Here is a 21,323-nt window from a genome sequence, read left to right on the forward strand (position 1 = left end):
CGCCCACGCCCTCGCCGTCTCCTCTGCATGATTATTTTCATTTTTCAAACCTCAGCAAGTCCAGACACTCACACACACACACACAGAAACACTCACACACACACACAGAAACACTCACACACACACACACACACACACACACACACACACACACACACACACTCACACACACACACAGAGCGCGCTCAGATCTGATTGTCACTCGGTGAAAGCTCGAGCGGCTCTCTGCAGCCCGTCATGAACTCTGTACGTGAGTTTGTGAAGTTCTGCAGCTGCGACAGCTGACGCTTGAACAAAGCTGGTGGAAGAAGAAAACCAAAAGCAGCTTCAGGTCCAGTTCTTCCTGCAGAGGTGTGTTTGTGGGCAGCTGGGATTCCAGTGTTTCAGCTTTTACAAAAATCTGTAGAGAAATGCGAGTTTTCTTCTTCTCGATGCATCACGCGTGTCCTCCACAGAGGTTCGGTGAAAGACGAGCCCACATCACAGAACGTCCACGGTCCCTTTCAGTTAGAGACCCATCGACGGGTGAAAGAAAGACACTCAGATCCTGTATCAGTGAAAGCTGTGAAAGGTTTTCAGATGAAAGCTTCACATATATTTGTTTGGAGTTCAGAGATAAATCTGACGATGTAACTACAGAGAAGGTCCTCTGAGCTTTCTCAGTCCTGATGACCTCGCGCTTCTGTGGCCATGAAGCATCCAGAGAAAGACAGAGGTCGCACGAATCAGCACGAATTAAACTCGGCTCACACTGGTGAACTCTTTGTTGACTGCAGAGGTGGCTTCAAAGGAAGCTCTTCTCCACCTCTGCAGTCTTGACTTTGCACTCACCACCCACAGCTGGTGGTCTCGGGTGGAGGTGTGAATGGCCAGCATCATATGCATGAAGAAGATCCAGAAACCACAACCCGGAAGCTTCTGTGTCCACAGTCGTGAAATGATGGTGATGAAGGGAGTGCAGCTATGGCGACGCCCTGCACCCTCTGGCTCTGTTTTACTCACATCTTTGACTTCAGAGTTAAACTCTGAGGCGACGCGTTAAACCGACGCCTGGAGGAATATTTGCTGTTGTTCCAAAGTTACTCCAAACCTGCGAGCTCACTCCCAATTCAAGGAGCAGCAACAATGTTTGCTCTAAAAATATCTCTTCTATTAACTTTGGGAGTGAAAGTGGAAAGCAATAAGCTCGGTGACTCGATCCCTCGGATGAATTCAGGAGCACCTCCCGTTTTATTAAATCAGGACTTATTACACAGGAAATGATTCAGGCGAGCAGCGACGAGGGAAACAAACGTTGGGAATATTTCAGAGAGCACTCACTTTTTCCTGGTGTCGTACCTCCCCGAGGTTCCCGGGCTCTGCGGAGGACACAGAGGAGAAAATGACCAATCTCTATGCAGGATCATGCAGAGCAGTGACACACATTAAAGCACCTCTATTCCACTTCACGCCACGTTTCTGCAGAGGAAATCGCGTTAATGCGTCCCCCTCTGCAGCAGCGTCTCAGCACTCGTCCACTCTCATCGCCTCCACTCACTCCTTTTATTCACCGCTTACCACAGCGCTGATGACATCACAGATCTCAGGTGAAACAGAAGCAGGTGCGACTGTGAGAAAGTACCCGCCTCCTCCCTGCTCTCCTACTTTTCTGCATATTTGTCTCGCTGACATGTTTCAGACCATCAAACTCAGAGAAAACCAGAGTAATGCACTTTTTAAACGATGATGTCATTCATCGAGGGAAACCACCTGAGCCGTCCTCAAACCTGCAGCCTGCTGTCTGTGACCACGTCACTGTGCAGGAGCTTTGGTCTCCTTCTTTGCAGACCCATTGGAGGGTTTCCAGCCTGAACAGGTTAAGGTTTCTGACTTTGACTCTGCCACTTCACAGCCTTCGTTTTGGTCTTCTGAGCCAATCAGAGGTGGGCTTGCTGCTGTGTTTCTGGTTATTGTCCTGCTGCATAAGCCCAGTGCCCCTGAGCCTCTGTAACTGATGGTTAGACGCTGCTGCAGCTGCAGACCATCACACCACCACGTCTGACTGTGATGGTGGTGCAGATGTAAGAGGACTCCAACACTCCAGGAAGTCATCCACAGAAGATTTCCCAAAGAGAACATATGAAAGCACTAACACGGAGGATGTGAGGAGGAAACAGACATTTTATTTAAATAACAAACCACAGAAACAAACAGGAACTGGCTTCTGTTTCCACTGTCACCGTGTTGATCTGTGTTACACACCAAACAACAAATAAGCTAAAAATCAAAACGTCTCTTCCAGCCAACATTAAAAAAGTCTCTTTAGTGTGATTTGGTGCAATAAATAAATGAATAATCCAAAAAGCAGTTGTATTAATACTGAAACAAGAAGAGGAGCTAAAACATCGCCCAGCCTTAAGCAGGAGGCTCCATTCTCACGGTTAGGAGCAGCCAGGTTACCCCACTCAGGACGACAACACCGGTGCATTTTTACCACACCCACCAGAGGTCGGTGTCACCCAAAACACTTCTACACGAGGTCAGCCTCGAGGTCGGCATTATTGGTCAGATGATGTCATTAAAATGCTTCACAAGGCTCCGACAGCACAACCGCAAACCAGAGGGCCAGTTCAGGTGAAGCCACAGGCCACGCCCAGGGATGGGAATCGTTAGTCTGCCTGTTGATCCTGCTTATCAGCTAATCAGCTGATTCCAGTTCACGTGTCAGAGGAAATGGCGACGCAGTCTGGAGCATATAAGGACATTTTTGGTTCAAGCTGCATCTAGGACAGAAACACGAGCATGGTGCTGCTAACACTGCTAATGCTGCTAACACTGCGCTTCTTTGCAACCTGCACATACAGCATGCTAACACTGCTAACGCTGCTAACACTGCGCTTCTTTGCAACCTGCACATACAGCATGCTAACACTGCTAACACTGCTAACACTGCGCTTCTTTGCAACCTGCACATACAGCATGCTAACACTGCTAACACTGCTAACACTGCTAATACTGCGCTTCTTTGCAACCTTTTGCATACAGCATGCTAACGCTAAGCTAGCCAAGAACCCAGAGTGAGCAGAGCGAATGGCGACGCCCGCAGCCGGCGCCTGAACTAAAAAACAGGAACAAGCAGATGATGAGGCAGAATTTTTAAAGCAGAATCACCGTGACGATCGAGTGTCTGTGCTGGTTTTTATGTTTGCTCTGAGTTACTAAGATCTGAGAGACGCGTGTCCTCATCAGGGACTCGTGTTGGCGTGCGCTGGAGCCTCAGGTTTATATTAAATGGTGATTATGAGACGGCGTGTTTGAACTATATTACAGAGTAACATCAGAGTAACTTCACGAGTATAGCAAATGACCTTTTCTCAGGAGTAATGAAGTAACATACTGCATTACTTTAAAGAAAAGTGTTCTGTGTATTCTGTGTAATAGATTACTAGAGTAATCACAACAAAGAAGGTAATACCTCAAGCACGCATGAACGTTTGACCCGCAGCATGCAGTTCATTTGCATTATGTCATTTCTTGATTGCTGCGTAGCGCACAGCGCCTCTGCAGGACACCAGAGGAACTGCAGGTTTTGGTGCTTTCTTATATTCGTGATGTTGTAAAAACGTTTAAACACTCGGTCACGTGTCACGTCGCGTCAGATGCGTTTAGACGTGAGCATAAAATAAATGTGAGGTGCTTCTGAGCTGCTGTGTAATCACCGGTGTTGCTAATAAACCTGTTCAAACATCAGCAGCCCCCACCTGCTCCCCTCTGGGGCAAATAAACAGTGTTTGCTGAGTCTGTCCGTGCATGAAGGATGCAGGAGGAGGAGGAGGAGGAGGGGGTCGGATTGATTCAGGGTGAAAGTATTCAGTTGCCTTGACGACCGGAGAGGACGCTGCAAGGGAAAATTGCTATCTGTACGCAGTGCTTCGGCTCGCTGAGACGCTGGAAGGCCTAAAGATGCTCAAACAATACGGCGCCCGGCGGGGCTCCACCCCCGACACACTGAAAGACTGTTCTCCTCAGCTCAGTCAGACAGAGGGCGTGCTTTTAACAGTGTTTAATGTTCCTGCACCTCTCTGTGCCAGCATGAACCCCCACCCATCCTCTAAACCCCCACCCCTCCTCTAAACCCCCACCTGCAGGAATAAACCCCCACCCCTCCTCCTGCAGGAATAAACCTGGCCGCTCAATAATCACACTAACAGCTGCTTCGTGTTTCATGAAACCAGCAGCTCTTTCAGGTATTTCCTGACAGCGAGTTCACGCCCGTGAGCGGCTCGGCAGCGGCGTGTCGGGGTAATGGGCGTGACCCGCCCTTCATCGGGTTCAGTGCTGCTCTGAAAGCGTCCATCGCTGTCCGTGATTTCTCGGCACGCCTCGTTCCTGCAGAAAGGTGCTCCTTACTTCAGACGCTCTTCCTCCGATTCGACGAGGGCGTCCCGGAGGCTTTGTTCTCGCTGCCTGTAAGACGAGGTCATCGCTGAGAGTCGCAGGCAGAAGAGCGACTGGCTGAGTGCGATCGCTGAAACAAACCCGAGGTCTGAGCTGACTCCAGCTGTTTCGAGTCAGCTGAAGGACTTTGGCGATGCAGCGGCGAGCGCGACTCTGAAGTCTGAACAAAAGCAGGCCAGCAGCTTCAGCTCTTTGTTCCTGTCAGCGTTCGCCACAGACTTCACCGGCCTCTGAGTTTAATTGGTCACCTTCACCTCCTTTTCTCTGAATCGGCCCATTTCCTGTGAGGAGCTTCCTGCCAGAGGACGGCCTCATTGATCAGGACACGTGCACCTGCGCGATCAATAATCATGGATGACCTCATTAATGTGCAGAGCAGCACAATATGAAGACGTTCTTTGTCAGGATCAGATTTCTGAGGAGGTCAGGTGTGTCGTTATAAGCATCAGCACGTTTTAGCAGAGCCTCTCAAAGTCGGCCTCTGATTGGCTGGGGTGCAGTGATGGAGTCCCTGTGGAAAGGTGAAGAAAGGTTCAGGTGTGTGCCTCTAAAGCCCTTCAGATCCTGGCAGAGGTGCTCAGAGAACAAAGAGGCGGAGGCTTCCTCCTTCACTCTGCTGGTATTTCTCTGAATGTCAACGCGCCCGGCCGGCCCGTCTTTGTTCGCGCTCTAATGTCACAGGAAGTTGTAGCGCAAAGAGGTGGGGGTGACTTTACTTTCAATTAATGCCGCCGGCTCTGACCTTTCTGCTGGTGTTCATAATTTTACCTCCTTTTGTTTTTCTCTGCTGTGAAAGCAGAGCACGTCTTCCTGTTGTGTCAGAAACACGAAGCTTCACGGAGACCGTTTAAAAACACTCAAATCTTCTGTGTTTGTGTTAAAAACGTTGTGCTAAACTTTCATGTAACACCAGTTTCAACCACAAGATGGAGCAGCGCTGTAAATGCCACACTTTCATAGTGGCGACATGAAAATAAAAGGTTATGCAGCTGCTCTCTCTGCCTGCAGAGGGCGTGTTTCGGTTGTTCCGCTAACGTCCACCAGGGGGCAGCAGTCAGCCTGCATTATTAGCAGTGGAATGGATGACATCATGAAGGCTATCTTTTAGCTACAGTCTTTTGCTGCGAGGATAAAAACAGCTGCTTCTTGGAGAGTTTGACTTCAGCAGACAAAAAGAGCCGCTGGCATCTGTCACTCGCTCACATGCTTTTATCTTTACAGTACTTTATCAGCTGTGAGGCGTCATCTGCCTCACTCGGAGTGTAAGCAGAGGAGGAGAGCCTCTCTGGGCTGATGCTGAACATCTGTATCGATACCCAGCTCGATCTGCAGTGATCAGACCTAAAGGGACCTCACTGCCTGTTAAGCGTCACCGCTAATTTGAACTAACCTCCTGTTCTCCTGTACGCTCGCCACGCGGCGGGTGGACGGTGCTGACTGCAGAAGCCCCTCCCGCTCCTGCTTCTCTTCTCTAATGTGAACAAGGCTTTCTGTGTAGCCGCCTGTTGGCCTCTCCTCGGGCGAATTAGCCCTCCAATGCCGGCATTCATGGCCGGGCGGGGAGCCCGCAGACGGGGGAGGCTGAGCCCCCCCTCCTGGCAGGGCCCACCCGCTGGGTGACTGACAGGCTGACTGCCGTGGTCACAGATGTCATGCAGCACGGCGGTCCGGCTCTCAGGTGCTGCTCACAGACAGGCGGCGCCATCAGACCCCACATTAAACCTTAATGAGCTCCACCACAGCCAGCGTAAGAAAGGTCAGAGGTCAGCAGCGTGAGCTGTGAGGTCATTGATCCAAAGTTAGAACAATCATCAAAACTATCTACCACCAGCAGCACGACCTCCTACTGCGCGCTGCCTGCACGCTGTCCCGATGGGGGCGTCCATTTTTACTTGTTGTGACGTGTTCTGTGTCCGACACGAGACATGGAGGCCACAGCGAGCAGTGAGGCCTCTCAGGACGACCTTTGACCTCTTCCAACCTGATTTTTTATGCTTGAAATGTAATTGCACTTTAATCACACTACACTAATGTAACTGCACTATTGTACTTCATCACACATGACCTGATGGATTTATTACACATAAATACTAACTCACTGTAATGTAATTAAAATAATTATACTTGAATATTTTAATAAATATGTAATTTTTTCAGTATGTTAGTAATTATTAAACTTTAACTACGCGATATTTAAAAAAATACCTATTTATTACATTTGTAATTAAACTACATTTGATCATATTAAATTATAATACATGTTGTTTGTAGTGTTAATTACACCAGCGTACGTCAGTCACGATGTAACCACAGTAACATTTTTGTTTACACTTTGTTACAATGTAAAGTAAAGTTTAAAGGTACAAGTGAACGAATAACTACACTGTAATTAAACTACTTTGTTATTAATTAATGTATTTAGACTGGAAACAATTGCAGACATCCTTTTCTTCTTCTTCTAGCTGCTTCCTTTAGGGGGCGCCACACTGGACCATCTGCTCCACCTCCTCCTGTCCCAGCAGCCCTCTGCACGTCACTCACTATGTGTTAACAGACCTCTCTGCACTGAATCATACCTGTTTATCCTGTCTTCCTTCTCTCACCCCAACCAATCACAGCAGATGGCCCCGCCCCTCCCTGAGCCTGGTTCTGCTGGAGGTTTCTTCCTGTTAAAAGGGAGTTTTTCCTTCCCACTGTCGCCAAAGTGCTGCTCATAGGGGGTCATGTGATTGTTGGTGTAGTACTGTAGGGTCAACCTTACGACATAAAGCACTTTGAGGCGACTGCTGTGATTTGGTTTATAAATCATTTGAATTTCTTCTTCTTATGGTTGAAGTCGCAGCGTCACAGAGCGAAGGTCTGATCGACTTTAATGTTTTGGGTCATGCCTGACGACTGCAGAGCATTTCTCTGATCATCATCACCACAGGTGTGCACGTACTGGGAGGTGTACTGGGGGGTGTGGTTACATTAATGGTGAGGAGTGAAGCTGTGGTTTGCGTGCAGCCTCAGCATGCAGCGGGTTAATGCGGCGCTGTCATGAGGGGAAGGCAGACTCCAGCGCTCCGCAGCCTGTTTTTTTAAGGATCAGCAGTAATAAGACGTCGGGCTGAATTTATGAGCTAAGATTTTGCGGAAGGTGATTCATGGAGGATTTGGAGCGGAGCTGATATGATTAGTCCCGCGGGAGCACGGACGCTCAATACAGCACTGTGTGAGTGTTTGTGTACAAAGACGGCGAGCGGGCCACAGAAAAATGTCAGAGTAAACAGGAGGCGTGCACAGAGCCCGCCTGTGTGCACGCCTCAGCCCACATCACCCCATCGCGGAGTTGAGGACGCCGAACGCGCTGCTGCTGACTGAACGTGTCACAAATAAAAGTCCTGCAAACACTTTAATGAAGTTACTGTTCCCTGAAAGCTCCTACAGTGGGGCAAAAGCACCAGCCCTCTGCTGATTGGCTGTTTAAACATGCGGTTGTTCACTCAAAACAATCAGATAAATGAATCCACACACAGGAAATCTCTCTGCGAATGAGTCGTCCATCACTGTTTTACCTTGGATCAGCTGACCACAGCCTGCTGCGTGCAGCGACCAGCAGATGCTGCTCCAATCAGCCGCTGCTCCAATCAGCCGCTGCTCCAATCAGCCGCTCCCAAAACATCCACCCGTTCAATCATTTGTGTCATTTATTCAGTTTCACAGGTAAAAAATGAGTTTTTAAAACTCACAGCTGAAGGATCACCAAACCCCACCGAGCTCGCCCGACATCATCACGATTGTTCGGTGACAGTAAACGGGGCTGTTTGCTGTGACATCATCACTGTTTAAAATAACCAAGAAGAAAAACCTTAAACCTGCGCTCCCTCTAACGCCCAGCAGGGGGCGACTCCTCTGAAGTCTGTGAGGAAATGAGCCAGCTGAACTGCTTCCTGATGATGTTCATGTTAGAGTCATGAAGGAGCAGGAAGCAGGGGGAGGAGTTTAGAGCAGGCAGGTGTTCGTTAACTGGTCTGAGGGGCGGGGACCTGGAATGAGAGTCGACGAATCAGGTGTCACTAAAACTCAGGATTTAGATGGCTCGCCTGGGAAATCTTCCTCCTGGGGCTCAGGTACGATGAGTACCAGCCCTGCGTACTCAGCAGGGGGAATCATCGCTTCCTGCAGCAGCTGCAGTCAAACAGGCCCAGCGGATGAGGAGGGCGCCCCCTGCTGGTGCTCAGGAGGAGAGGCCTGTTACTACTGATGGTTAAAACGTGACATGAAGCTCACAGAGGCAGGAAACACGGACGTATGGAAGCTCATCGCAGCCAGTGAGGAGTTAAATTATTCTGTTTTAATGTTAATAATTTTACATTTTTACCAAAACTGGGACTAAAACAAAACCAACTGAAATTAATTTTGTTTTTATAAATTAAGAATTTCAACTTGATTTTTAAATAATTGTTTTGATTTTTTTAGTTGTTGTTTTCTAAGATTTTGTCTTTTTTTACCTGAAACTCTGATTTAATGTCAGAATCTTTGATTTTCTCTAGTAAATGTTGTAAGTTTTAAAGTAACGCGGTGTTCCTGTACAAGCCGCTGAGCCGGAACAAACAGACTTCGGTGTGACATCACAGCGCCGCGCTGTCGGGGTCACGATTCCCAGAAAGCTGCAGTTACGGCTGAACGCAGGAGGGATGTGTTTATGGTGCAGGTGGAGGTGGGGAGGCGTCCCCGCCCCGTGCGCAAACAAAGGCGCCGTTTCCCCGGGTTTATGACGGGAGCGCCGCTGAGTCACCGGGATGTTTCTGTGCCGTGAGCCGGACGCCGGCGTTGCCTGGAGATCATTTACAGACACGACGGAGCGGACGGAGGAGGAGGAGCTGCTCCGCTCACAGCGAGACATCGCTCCATCAGTCTGTGTTATCACTAATCTGGCTGCTGATTGGACAAAAACACGAAACAGTTTGTTGGCTGAGAGAGAAAAAGAGCGAGCGGAGGTTAGGAATCATTCCCAACCTGGAGACGAATGCAGGACAGCGTTTCAGCGACGGAGTAACAACCTCGTCAGCTGAAGCTCAGGACGTCTTTCTGCCTTCAAGGCCGCTTTAGGCCACACTGAGGCACAAACATGTTTTTGTTTTTAGCTGCAGGTGACGAAACCGACCGAACATCAAAATTAGTCCTGAGATTAAAGCTCAAGATGATCTATCAATGGATCCAGCGCGGCTCACAGAGCGAGTCTGGGCGCTCCTTTGATGGTGACGATGATGGAGGCGGATCCTTTTCCTCCTGTTTCCTGATGTGTGTTTCATGATTTCAGCTCATGATGTTTCTCCTGCAGTTCCTCTAACGCCCACCAGAGGCTCCAGAAGCATCGCTGCAGTGTCCAGGAAATAGACTGGTCCTGCCCATGGATCGTAAATGTGTTTCACGTTTTTCTTTTGTCTTCGCATCATAAACTCATCCTGACGTCAGCATCGATCGCACCTCTGCTCGGGCGGATCGGCATGTCCTCCCTCATCGATGCAACAATGACCCACTCCTCTAAAGCCCGCCCACTCTTTTACAAAGGAACCAATCCATCTTCCTCGTTCCTGTGACATCACAGCAGCGGTGGGAAGATCCGCTCCCTCCCACCGTCTGACTAATTAGAGCTGCTGGAGGTGACCAAAACAGGCGCCAGAGCCACGCGCGTGACCTCTGACCTACACCGAGGTGGACACAGTGGGCGGGGACAGCGAAGCGCCGCGGTGTTTCTCACTGCTGGCAAAGGTTTCCCTGTTGAAGCTGCGTCAAACGTGAGGCTGACTCACCGCGGCACGAGGCTGGTCGAGGCGGCGCCGCTGAGAGTCTGACACACAACAAACGCTCCGAGCACAGCGGCGACCACGAGAGCAGCTACAAAGATAAAAGCTGTTCATCGGGAAACAGTCAGCTGTGTTTCCCACAAACAGCTTCCTGTCCTGTTCTGATGATTAAGCTGGGGTCAGAGGTCAGCTTTAGTGAACGTAATCAGATAAGAGGAAATCCAGACTTACGTGGATGCTGCGGAGTTTCTTCCGGCCTCTCTCCAGCCGGCTCAGCAGCCTCAGGTGTCGCTGCTCGCCGCCCACCGGCTGCAGCAGACGGTCGTCCACCGAAATCGTCTTTCTCAGCAGCGCCCGGTCTGTGGCCCACGGCAGGGAAACTCGCGCCGCCTCCCCCAGGGGAAGACTCCTCGCACCGGCTCCTCCTCCTCCACTCCTCCTCGACCCCGGGGACGGATCAGGTGACCAGAAGTCCCGCTGAACAGAGCCTGCAGAGAAACCAGAGCCCTGCTGCGTCAGGGGGGCGGTGTCATGTTCCCACTCACCCACAGCGTGTGTGTGTGTGTGTGTGTGTGTGTGTGTGTGTGCGTGTGTGTGTGCGTGCGTGTGTGTGCGTGTGAGAGAGTGGGTCAGGTGTAAGCTGACCACCTGAGCTGCTGCATTAAAACTACATGAGGAGGCCGAGGGCGTCGGCAGCTTGTGGCTCGACGTCGACCTTTTTAACCAGAAACAAAGCGGCGCTCACTGAGCACGTGCAGATCCACAGCAGCCTGCTGCGTGTCCACACAGCTGCACACACACGTCACACTCAAACGTTATAATCAACATCTGGTTGAACATCAGCACGAGCTCGAGCGAGAGAAAAGAGGAGGAGGTGGGTGACAAGGCGGCTTGCAGCACAGACCACAGCTGGCACAGCTGTGTGCCCACTTTCATTTTCTCAGATGTAAACTCTCCATTTGTTACATCACTTCCTGTGAAACGTTACAGCTAACTAAGTGAAACATGACAGGTTATCCAGGTTACTTTTTACCTGAAGTTGATTTCTTTGAATAAATAAATCAGACTTGATGTATTTCAGCTGCAGTTGACTCTGAGTTATTGTGTTTGCTGGTGCTCAAGAACACGACGGAGACGGAGGCACGTCTGTTTGCTTCCACAGGTGCGTGCGATGAAACGTGAGCCTCACCGCGGGCCGTGTTCAGGTTAACGCTGGAGGTAAGGCACCAAACCAGGCAGCAGGATAAATGTTTGATGAGGAGGAAATCCACTCAGCTCGCCTGCGAGCGCTCACAGATGAACACCGAGTGCAGACAATCGATTTCATTCACCAGGAGAGGTTTGAATCCGCTCGAGAGAGCGCCTGGTTCATGAACGGGAGGAAGGTTTGAAGGCTCATTCTGCGTCCTCAGCTCTGTGTCATCGCCATGCCACCACGCCACCACGCCAAGACGCCCTCATGGCTTCAGCCATCAGACACCTGACCACAAACTCACTGTGGGCGCAGGACATCAGACCGAACAACAACGAAGCGAACCGGCCCTGCGAGCGCCACACAGAAAGTCCCACAAACCATCAGACAGTGAAGGCCACACGTGCTGTCACAGTGATGGCGAGTGGCCACCAAAGGCCATCCCTCTCGCCGTGCACCGCCTCAGAGGGTGCTCGCTGCTGCTCCGTGTGAGGAGGCCAAACACAGAGCGTCACCTGCTCCTTCATCACGTGTGACTGTAGAACAGCTTCACCATCTTCCACCACCCAGGAGGTAAACTCTCCTTATAAGGAAGAATGTGGGCGTGGCAGCACGCAGGTGTGTGGATGATCCTGAAGACAGGAAACATGAAAGCGCTCACGCTTTGAATCATTTATGAATAAAGTCTGTGTGAAGCTGATCAGCACAGCTGCTCTTCCTCACTCAGCTGGAGTCACAGCTCCCTCTGCTGGACACACAGCACACCAGCACCCAGACACGACTGCAGGAAGTCAGAGAGGTGAGAGTAAAGCGAGACACTCACTGCAACTTCCTGTTGAAGGTTGCCAGAGTAACACGAGCCGCTCCTGATTGTGTTTTGATGTTTACAGCGGCCACGAGCTGCTGTCGCTCTTTCTGGGTCTTAATAAAGATTGATTTTGACCATGAGGAGACAATCTGTGTCTTCACTTCCTCTTCTCTTATGTGTCTCAGCTGAAGGACGGGAAAGCTCTTCATCCTCAGCTTCCTGTTTCAGGCTCTGAGGATCCTGTTCTCTCTTTTCTGCTTCACATCAAAGATTTTTTGCTGGAAAACTTTTGTCTCAAACTTTTGTTGGTGTTGCATTTTTCCTCTGAACATCTTATTTTGAAGGTTCCTTCACTGAGGTCACCTGGGAGTTTCAGGGTTTACCTGATTTTAAGAAGCAGCTGGTCTGCTCACTGCCTCTGGGGGGCGCTGCAAACAGGATATCAGGATAAAGGATAACCAGCTCAGGACTTCCTGTTTATGAAGCAGGTCGGTGTAAAAAAGCCAGTGACCTTTGCTCTTTAACACCTGAGAACAGGAGATGGGCGGAGTCCTAAAGCACAGCTGTGGTGTCACTGATGGTAAAACTGGTTCAGAGATTTAGCCCCGCCCCTTCGTGGACTTTCACTGAAGTTACCTGTTACCTGCAGCGCTCTGAAACTCTAATGATCCACCTCAGGCTTTATCTCTGCATCAGCTCATTAACTCCACCCAGAACCAGCAGCAGCTGCACCACCTCGGACACCATGTTTATCTCACACTGAGGTTTTTATCCAAACGAGGCGCCGCAGCCTGGGCGGGCGAGGAATCAGCAGGACAGATCAGAAAAGACGGGAAACCTGCGACGTGAAGCTGAGAAGCAGCTCAACCCTGCAGTCTGAGGAAAGCGCTGAGATCAAACACCTGATGGATGCTGTGCCGTAATCTGCTCGACAGGAAGCTCGTTATCATTCTCCAGAAGGGTGGAGCTAAAGAGAGCAGAGCGACACACAGGAAGTGGAGCCCGGTAAACAAAACGCCGCTCGGAGCCATTAGAGACATTCCTGACTCGACGGCGCGCCCACAGCTCCGCTCCAACCCCACGTCCAGTCTGCCGGCAGCTACAACCTCCACCCACGACAGATCTGTCTCTGTGGGTGTGGGAGAAACTGACGATGACCACAGGGCAGAGGGGCTCAGCCTCCGTCAGCCTCCGTCAGCGCCAACACAGACGTCTCACTGCTGATTTTAGCTCTTCACCATAAACAATAAATGCAAGTATCAGAAAAAAGGCCGAGAACTTCCTGTTTGGCTCATTTTCTTCTTCGTGTACTTTTTTAGCCTCGATTTTGTATTAAAGTCGAGTTTTTCTCTCGATGTTTATTAACACGTCTGCACTTCCTCATTTTCTTATTACTTCTCACTTCCTGTTTTATTTTGGTAGTCATTTGTGTCACGTGTTTACTTCCCCCGTCCTCACTGATGGTTTCACCTGTTTGTTGTTACCCAGGTGTTTCAGCTCCTCCTGTTTCTCTGAGCTGCTGCATTTACTTACTTTATAATTAAAAGCTTCTGGGGTCGGCGATGCCATTAAGCATGTCCACACAGGAAGTGACGGACAGCGATACCGCGACCAGAGACCCACTCCTTCTTTCAGCCTCCACCTATCCCAGCATCCTCCTCCTGCCTGGCAGCTCCACCTTCAGCCTCCACCCCCTCCGTCTGCCCCTCTGATGGACTCGTTTCTGATCTCGTCCCAAACGCTGGCGATACCTGATCAATCTCTTCTCAACTTTAAATGTTAAAGCATACTGCTGATTACAATGTTACCTAGGCAACCGAGCGAGCGAGCCTTCAGTTTAATGCCCTCTTAGAAAGTCAGATCTGACCTTTGACCTAATCTCACTGTGTCCATGTAGACGTTCAGAGGAGACACACACACACACACACACACACACACACACTGGCTGTTGTTACCTGAAGAGGTCCAGTGGAGTCCTCCAGGACTGGCAGCGAGACGCCGCCGCTTCCTGATGCTGACGCCGCTGTGGGAGGCGGAGTCTCGTGTGTGAGTGCCATAGCTGGACCGTGAAGCGGCAGCAGCGGGAGGAGGTGCAGGGGTGGAGGAGAGGATGGGGAGGAGGGGTGTGGACAGACAGGCCGCCTCCTTCGTCAGAGTAGGCGTGAGGAAGGCGGAGTCTCTTTCTGACGACCTGCAGGGATCCGAGGAGAGAAAAGTCAGCACAAAATAAACACGACACGGAGAACTCCTCCTCTACTCTCTCGTTTCACCTCCAGCCAGCCAATCAGAGACCAGAAAATAACCACAGCCAGGATGAGTCCAAAGACTAAGGGTCATACGACTGCAGTGGTGGGTGGATGGAGGGTCTGCCAAGAACTTCACCTCAACACCAGAGGCTGGACTTCACATCCACATGTTTACCTGAGGCACAGGTGACGGTGGCGCAGTGGGAGGAACAGGTCCTTATCTCCGATCTGATATCTAACGCTGCTGACTGGGCTCTTAGCTGATCTCTTCCTCTGTGGTTCTCACATCACCGAGCTGTTTAAGCAACTGGAAACACTTTATTCAGGAATACTGTGACGAAATGTCCTGTTTTCATCAACACTTTGGGAATAAAGTATCCACATGGTGTCCCTGCCACACCAACGCTACAAATCCTGTAAAAAACCTGGAAGAAGTTTAATGTATTTCCCATTAAACGAACACAGGAACATGCCGGTCTTATATAACTATCATTAGCTTACAGCTTTAAGTGTTTAAGGTCTGTGCTAACTAAAAATAAAGACAAGATGATAGTTTATTAAATTTTAATGAAGTTTGCAGATTGTTTCGGAGAAGTTTAATAAACTCCTTGCTATCTAAAATATAACAGGACACCGGAGTAAATTCTCGAGCATCTCACACTTCTGATAATCAGCTGTCTGCTTGAGTTTATTCAGCTGTGTAAAACTATAACTTTAATCTCAGCCAAACCGATTTACTCAGGAACAAATAAAATACTAAAAAAAGCCAAACAATAACATTTTAAGTTATCTAAGTGACTTATATATCATGTTTAACCTGAGTAGCGAAAGACGGCGGTGGGTTTGAAGCCGGGAGTCCGGTGTTCTCACGGCTCTAGTTAGCCTAGCCCCCGGCTAGCTATCGAGCTAGTGGGTAACAGACGTCTCCGAAAACGTTGGAGCGCTTTTGAAAATATGTGGTGTCTTGATAAACTGAGCAGATATTTGAGGTTTACACAGCTACATTCTCGCCTGAAAACATGTTAAACGTTTATTTTGTGACCCAGAAAGAATAATAAGAGTAATATTAAAACTAACTAGCTGCCGCCATTGTTGGAAACTGAGCTGGGCCGCGCTATGAATTCTGGGACACAGCTTCTTCTTCTTCTTCGGGGTTTAACGGCAGCTGGCATCCTTGTACATGCAGTGCTGCCATCTTCTGTTTCAGTCCGTTATTACACTCTTAAATCCTACTACTTATTCCTGCGTCTTTTGTGATCTTACAAAGCTTCAAACGACGCGTCGACTATTAAATCAGTCGTCGACGATTTTGATAGTCGACGTAATCGTGACTAGTTGACTAATCGTGGCAGCCCTACAGGTAACCGAATGGTACCTGTCCTCGGAGACAGCAGCTGCACCGTGATGCTCGGATCAGATGCTGTCCCTTTTTCCTCCGCAGGAAAAGATCCAGCAGCCGAGCCCAGCTCAGCATCCGAGGACGACGCGCTTCAGCAGATCACTGCAGATCACTGCGCCCTTCACCGGACGACCACAGCCGGAAAACAGCGCTGAAGGAAAAGCTCCTGTCAGGTGTTCACTGCCCAGCAGGGGCGTTACCTTACCTGTGTGTGCGCGCAGGGGGACAAAGGCTGGGTGAGGAGAATGGAGAGTCGAGTGTTTCTGAGCTGGGAGTCAGTTTGCAACAATCCTGCTCGGCATCAGCGTGGGCCCAGATCTGTACCGAGCACGCTCAGACGCACACCTGAGTTCTGCACATATGAAACAGCTGAGTGAACAGAGCACGAGTCAGTGAAAGGTGATGTCTGTAGATGTTCTCTGTTCTCCAGCCAGCAGTACAAAGACCACATCACTGTCACGCTACCAGCAACAGCAGTCGTTAACTTCCTGTCCACGGACACCATAAGGAGGAGTTCTTCCTGTCATCAGGCTTGGAGGAAATGAGACATGGACTCATCCACACAGGGCTTTGTCTACACCGAGCTGCTCTCTCGCTCACAGTCTGAGGAACAGAGAGGAACGAGACAGGGATCGAACCTGCAGCCGTCCCATCCACAGATGCCAGTTTTCTAAACATGTTTTGGACCATTTAGAAACCGTGCACAGGAAACACATGTCACTGTGCAGGAAGTGGAACACTGTGATGGGGAGCAGGATGGTGTCCTGTAAGGAAAGCTGTTCTGTAGCAGGTGGAGTGGAAGGAACTCGGTGGTTTGCTCCATCGTGGTGAAATCTGTCTCGAGCCCTGACAGAAACTGGAGTCTGTGGATCTGAAGCACTGACTGTTTCCTGCAAAGAAACCAACGCAGCTCAGACAGCAGGACCTGGCTGGGAACGGATCTGTGGGCGTGACAGGGAGGACCTTCCACTGCTCCTATAGTTCGTCTGAAGAGCGTCCAGCTGCTGCAAACACTCATAATGACCCCACTTCCACACATTAGCTGTACATTTCCTCTCTATAAACAGCACCGTTTCCCCTCGGGCTTCGTGCAAGCTTATCTTTGCCTACAGAGCCGCCATCTCCACGGTGCCAGGCGAATGCTTCATGAGCTCCAATGTTTCTGCAGGACGAGCCGGAGGATCAGCCTGTGCCCTGACAAAGACGTCTGACAGACACCTCCCGCCCGAGGCTCTCTGAAGTTAACCCTGACACTTCAAACACACGAGAATAAACTTCTATCTTTTGTTTGGACCCAGCAGCTGCTTCAAAGCTCCAAAGATCAGCTCAAACACGCAGCATGTTTATAGACGGACAGTGAGAAGGTTGAATGATGGTCCTGAAGGACACTTCACAGAACATTTTCCCTCAAAGGATCTCTTTAAAGTGTCATTCGAAGCACCAAAGGGCCTGATTGGTTCCTCTGTGCCACAGCGCTCCACCGTTATCCTGAAATCAGCAAATTTCATGGAAACGGCCTCGAAATAAACCCGATGAAAAGCATAAACAGGTGAGCCGGGGTTACCTGTTGATTTCTCCCGGCTCGCTGCAGGTGGAGCGGCGGGAGTTTGAAGCCAGCGACGAAGAGGAGGAAGCCGGGAGCGAGTTGGCGGAGTGGAGGGACGCACGTGAGGAGTACGAGTTGGAGGAAGAACCCGAGGAGGTGTGGGTGGAGTCCAGAGGCCTGGAAAGCAGCAGTGAGGACGGCATGCACAGCCATGTCTCCAGGTCGGAGAACTTGGAGTAGCTCAGCATCTCCAGGACGCTGCGGGAGGAAGGAGGCGGAGTTACAAAGGAATCGACACCACAGCGAAGGATAAACAGGTTCATGAAAACCAATCAGCCCCTGAGAATCGGCGTTTGGCTCACCTTTCCTCTCCCACTCCTGGGATGTCATCTTTCTCATCAGCGGTTTGAAAGATGCAGGAAGTCCGGGAGTCACGCGATGACAGCAAAACACAGGAGTTATCAGAATCCACGGACATCTTCAGCCATATCTGCGGGACATCAAAGATGGGGAGTTACAAAAACAACAACCTTCACACAGGTGTGCAGCAGCTCTCTGTGTACCTGGTGTTTCCCACTAAGACTTCTGTCTGCAGCTTCCAGGGTTACTTTCTGCAGGTCAGCCCGTTTGTGTGCGTTAGTCCTGCCTGACATCATCACCTACCAGCCTGTTAGCCAGGCCGTGTTTTTGTGACTGCATGTAGGCCTGCACTCTCTACAAGCTCACACTGTATGAAAGTCTCACTGGTTAAAGAAATGTTAACAGACACTTTGTTAACTTACCATCCCTGTTAACAATCCTACAGATTTACTGCTAATAAGAAATGTCACTTAAACAGAAGCTTGTAGCATTGGCTTGTTAGCTGGTCATGAGATCGAAAATGTGACGTCAAACCCGCAAAGGATTGTGGGTACGAGTGGTAAGAGGTACTAGCGCACGCAGGCTTTCACGTGAAAACAGTCACACAGCGATAAAAAGAAACACAAAAATGTCAAGAAGCTGTTTTATTATTAGCTGCAACAGCCGGTCACATGACAGCCACGGGAAGCCGGCGGTAAAGAATCGTTTTTATCGGATTCTGTCGTGGAAGAAAAATTGTTCAAACCGAGTTTCCGAAGTAACAAAGAGGCGACGGATGGTCTGGATTGCAGCCATTCAAAGACCAAATATAACGTCCCAGAACAGCTCACAGGTTAGTCTGCTCCAAGCATTCACACAAAGGTTCTTCTGTTGTAGTTGTTACGTCATTTATCATAATTGTTGATGTAGGTTACAAATAAGTCTTATATTGATCTGAATTCGTTGCTTTGCTGCTTTGTTCACTGTGGCTTTGCGGGCTAATGTTTGTTGTGTTTTGTAGGAAAACCAGCCGACAAAATGCAGGAATGTGATCCAGACTGGGCCTCTATCAGCCTGGGTTTAAAGCTGCTACCACAGCCAGATCTGATCGGTGAAGAGAGAGCGAGATCCAAACAGCCACGTCTGCATGTATGTGCCCGAGTGTTGTATGAAGCACGTGATGAAGAACTGTTTTCCAGTATGTTGTTTGTTTTGTTTTTGCATTGTTGTTTTGTTTTTCACAAAGCAGCTAATAAAGCATAACGGATACAATGTTGCCTCTTTGCTGTGAGATCCTGTAACAGAATGAAACAATGATGCCAATTATAAATAAAGACAATAAATGAATGAATTATGAAACACTTATTTTATTTCTATTGGATCTGAAAATGTTGTGTAACACTACAACCTGAAACGACAAACAGATGCGTTGGCCTGTAACAGCAGCTGTGAGAGGGAATCGTCCAAATCACCAAAGTAAACTGGAGCTGGGCTTGTTGCAGGATCTGACGTTACTAAACATTAGGGGTGGGGAAAAAATGGATACTGTGTAGCATGGTGATAGTTTGTTTGCTAATAATGTATGGATACAGGGACAGCAGAAATCGATATTTTGTTACAAAAAGGTTTTTGTGCTCTGACTTCAGAGCATGTTGATCCTTTTTCTGAGCAAGAATCCTGACATTCCTTCACTGTCCAAATGTGTTTCACTTGTTTTTGGCAGCAATAAACATGACAGTTTACTTATTTTAATTTAAGACATGTTTTATTTTAATTAAGTTTAAAACTTTTTTAATGTAAAATTATATTTTGTTTTAATTTACTTTCAAATTCTTCAGTTGCTGAAGGGGCTGCATAGTTTTCATAAACTGCATAGTTCAGAATAGCTATAATTGTACCAGATGGTTGATTCAGTTAAGTTGGACTAGACTGTAATACAAACCGTTCAGTTTGTCAACAATAAAACTGAAATGAGAGAAAGACTGAGTGTGAGACTTTGATATTAGAGAAAATGAATATTGATAAAGTTTACCTTTATGTACAGAATCTGAATATCGCAAAATATTTTAAAAAATTGCAATAATATCGTATCGTGCGTTAAGTATTGTGATAATATCGTATCGTGGGATGTATGGTGATTCCCACCTCTACTAAACATGTTGTGAGTGTGTGCACTCACGCTTAGGACCATATAATAATAAATATGTGCGTGATGAAAGTTGTGCAGCACGCTGACGTGCTTACTCCACTCTGTATGCTCGTGTGGGTCTGACCCTTTCACTCCTTTGATTTCTTCCTCGTACTTTTTTTTGCCTCTTCGTCACGTCTGTCTTCGTGCGGAGCTGCCGAGTTCTCCGTCGTTTTGTACAGAACTGTTTTTGGGGCAAATAAAATGCAAGTGGGGATTAAAACCGCAGAATTAATGGTTACCGGTGCTGGAAATGCTGGATGCGGTGTTTTGATTTAGTTGCCACTCGTACCCACAATGCAACGCGCGAAAGTCACGTGGTCTGTCGATCTCATAACTCTACTTTGGTGTTAGCTGGTGAACTAGTGTTAAGAAACTCGTTTTCATTAATTAGTTATTGCAGAATTACAATATCCAGAATGTGGAGTTCTAAGCTGAATTAGCAGGTTTCATCTTATAAATTAGCTGTTTAATTAGTAATGCTGCTTGTTACTTTGGTAGACGGTATCTTACGGGTCAAACCAGTTAGTTGGTTAGCTGGTAAGTGGTGGTAACAGTCACACTGCATGGCAGTCAGATGATATTAGCTAACATTAGAATAATCATTTCATTGTCCCACAAGGGGAAATTTGGTTCAGCTTGTTTGTAATGCTTTGTTCATGCTGTTAGCTAGCACAGTGGAAAACTAGCCAATGGAGAGCCAGCCATGTTGTCGTGGCAACCAATGGTACCACTGTATGTGTAAAATAGGCTAATTTAAAGTCTAATTTCTAAACAGGCTAATTTAAAGTCTAATTTCTAAACAGGCTAATTTAAAGTCTAATTTCTAAACAGGCTCATTTAAAGTCTAGTTTAAAGTCTAGTTTTAAAGTTTAAAATCTAGTTTAAAGTCGTAATTTAAAGTCTGTTTAGAAATAAGAAACGTTTCCGGTGATTTTTCATCTAATCTGGAGACTTTCAGTCAAGTTTACTCTCGGTGGTCTCAGCCTAGCTGGCTGTTAGCGCCTTACAGGACTACAACTTGTCAGCTTGTAGTCCTGCTTTGCTAATCTTGGTTGCTGTTAACGTTGCCAAGGAAACCTGAGGGCTAACCATTGCTGCGACCCCTCGCTGCCTTCTTTAGTAATTACTTGGACTTGAGGAGTTATGCGAAGTTTCCCGGTAACTCTGTGAGCGGCGAACGTGCGCTCGCGTGCGTCAAACACGGCGCCGCGCGCGACCACACGTGGCTGATCAGCGGCGCGAGCAGGAAGCACCGGCGGGAGTGATTAACGCCGACTTCCTGTCAGCAAACGCTGCCCAAACAGGCCGATGTTCGCGCAAACTCTACCGTCTCTGTCCTCGCTCTGCTGCGCGCGGGTCCTGCGTCCTCCTCT

At 48.7% G+C, this 21,323-nt stretch overlaps 1 protein-coding gene across 5 annotated transcripts in view; it reads right to left on the reverse strand.

Moving 5' to 3' along the window:
• ankfn1a (ankyrin repeat and fibronectin type III domain containing 1a) overlaps window positions 1-21,323 on the reverse strand; it is a 116,885-nt gene that overhangs the window by 61,225 nt on the left and 34,337 nt on the right. For 2 of the 5 annotated variants that reach the window (XM_087845047.1, XM_087845045.1), the window contains exons 1-6: window positions 21,278-21,317; window positions 17,783-17,910; window positions 17,439-17,678; window positions 14,185-14,420; window positions 10,461-10,717; window positions 1,321-1,358 (exon numbers count right to left, since the gene is read on the reverse strand). In XM_087845047.1, the coding sequence (XP_087701173.1) occupies window positions 1,321-1,358; window positions 10,461-10,717; window positions 14,185-14,420; window positions 17,439-17,678; window positions 17,783-17,898 (887 nt within the window). In that variant the 5' untranslated portion in view covers window positions 17,899-17,910; window positions 21,278-21,317. Of the gene's footprint in view, window positions 1-1,320; window positions 1,359-10,460; window positions 10,718-14,184; window positions 14,421-14,650; window positions 14,758-17,438; window positions 17,679-17,782; window positions 17,911-17,983; window positions 18,077-21,277; window positions 21,318-21,323 lie in introns of those variants that run through there. The other 3 variants (XM_087845044.1, XM_087845046.1, XM_087845049.1) reach the window with 3 other exon arrangements.

The sequence above is a fragment of the Neolamprologus brichardi genome, chromosome 8 (genome assembly GCF_056152115.1).
Source record: "Neolamprologus brichardi isolate AB-2024 chromosome 8, ASM5615211v1, whole genome shotgun sequence".
Lineage (NCBI taxonomy): Eukaryota > Metazoa > Chordata > Actinopteri > Cichliformes > Cichlidae > Neolamprologus > Neolamprologus brichardi.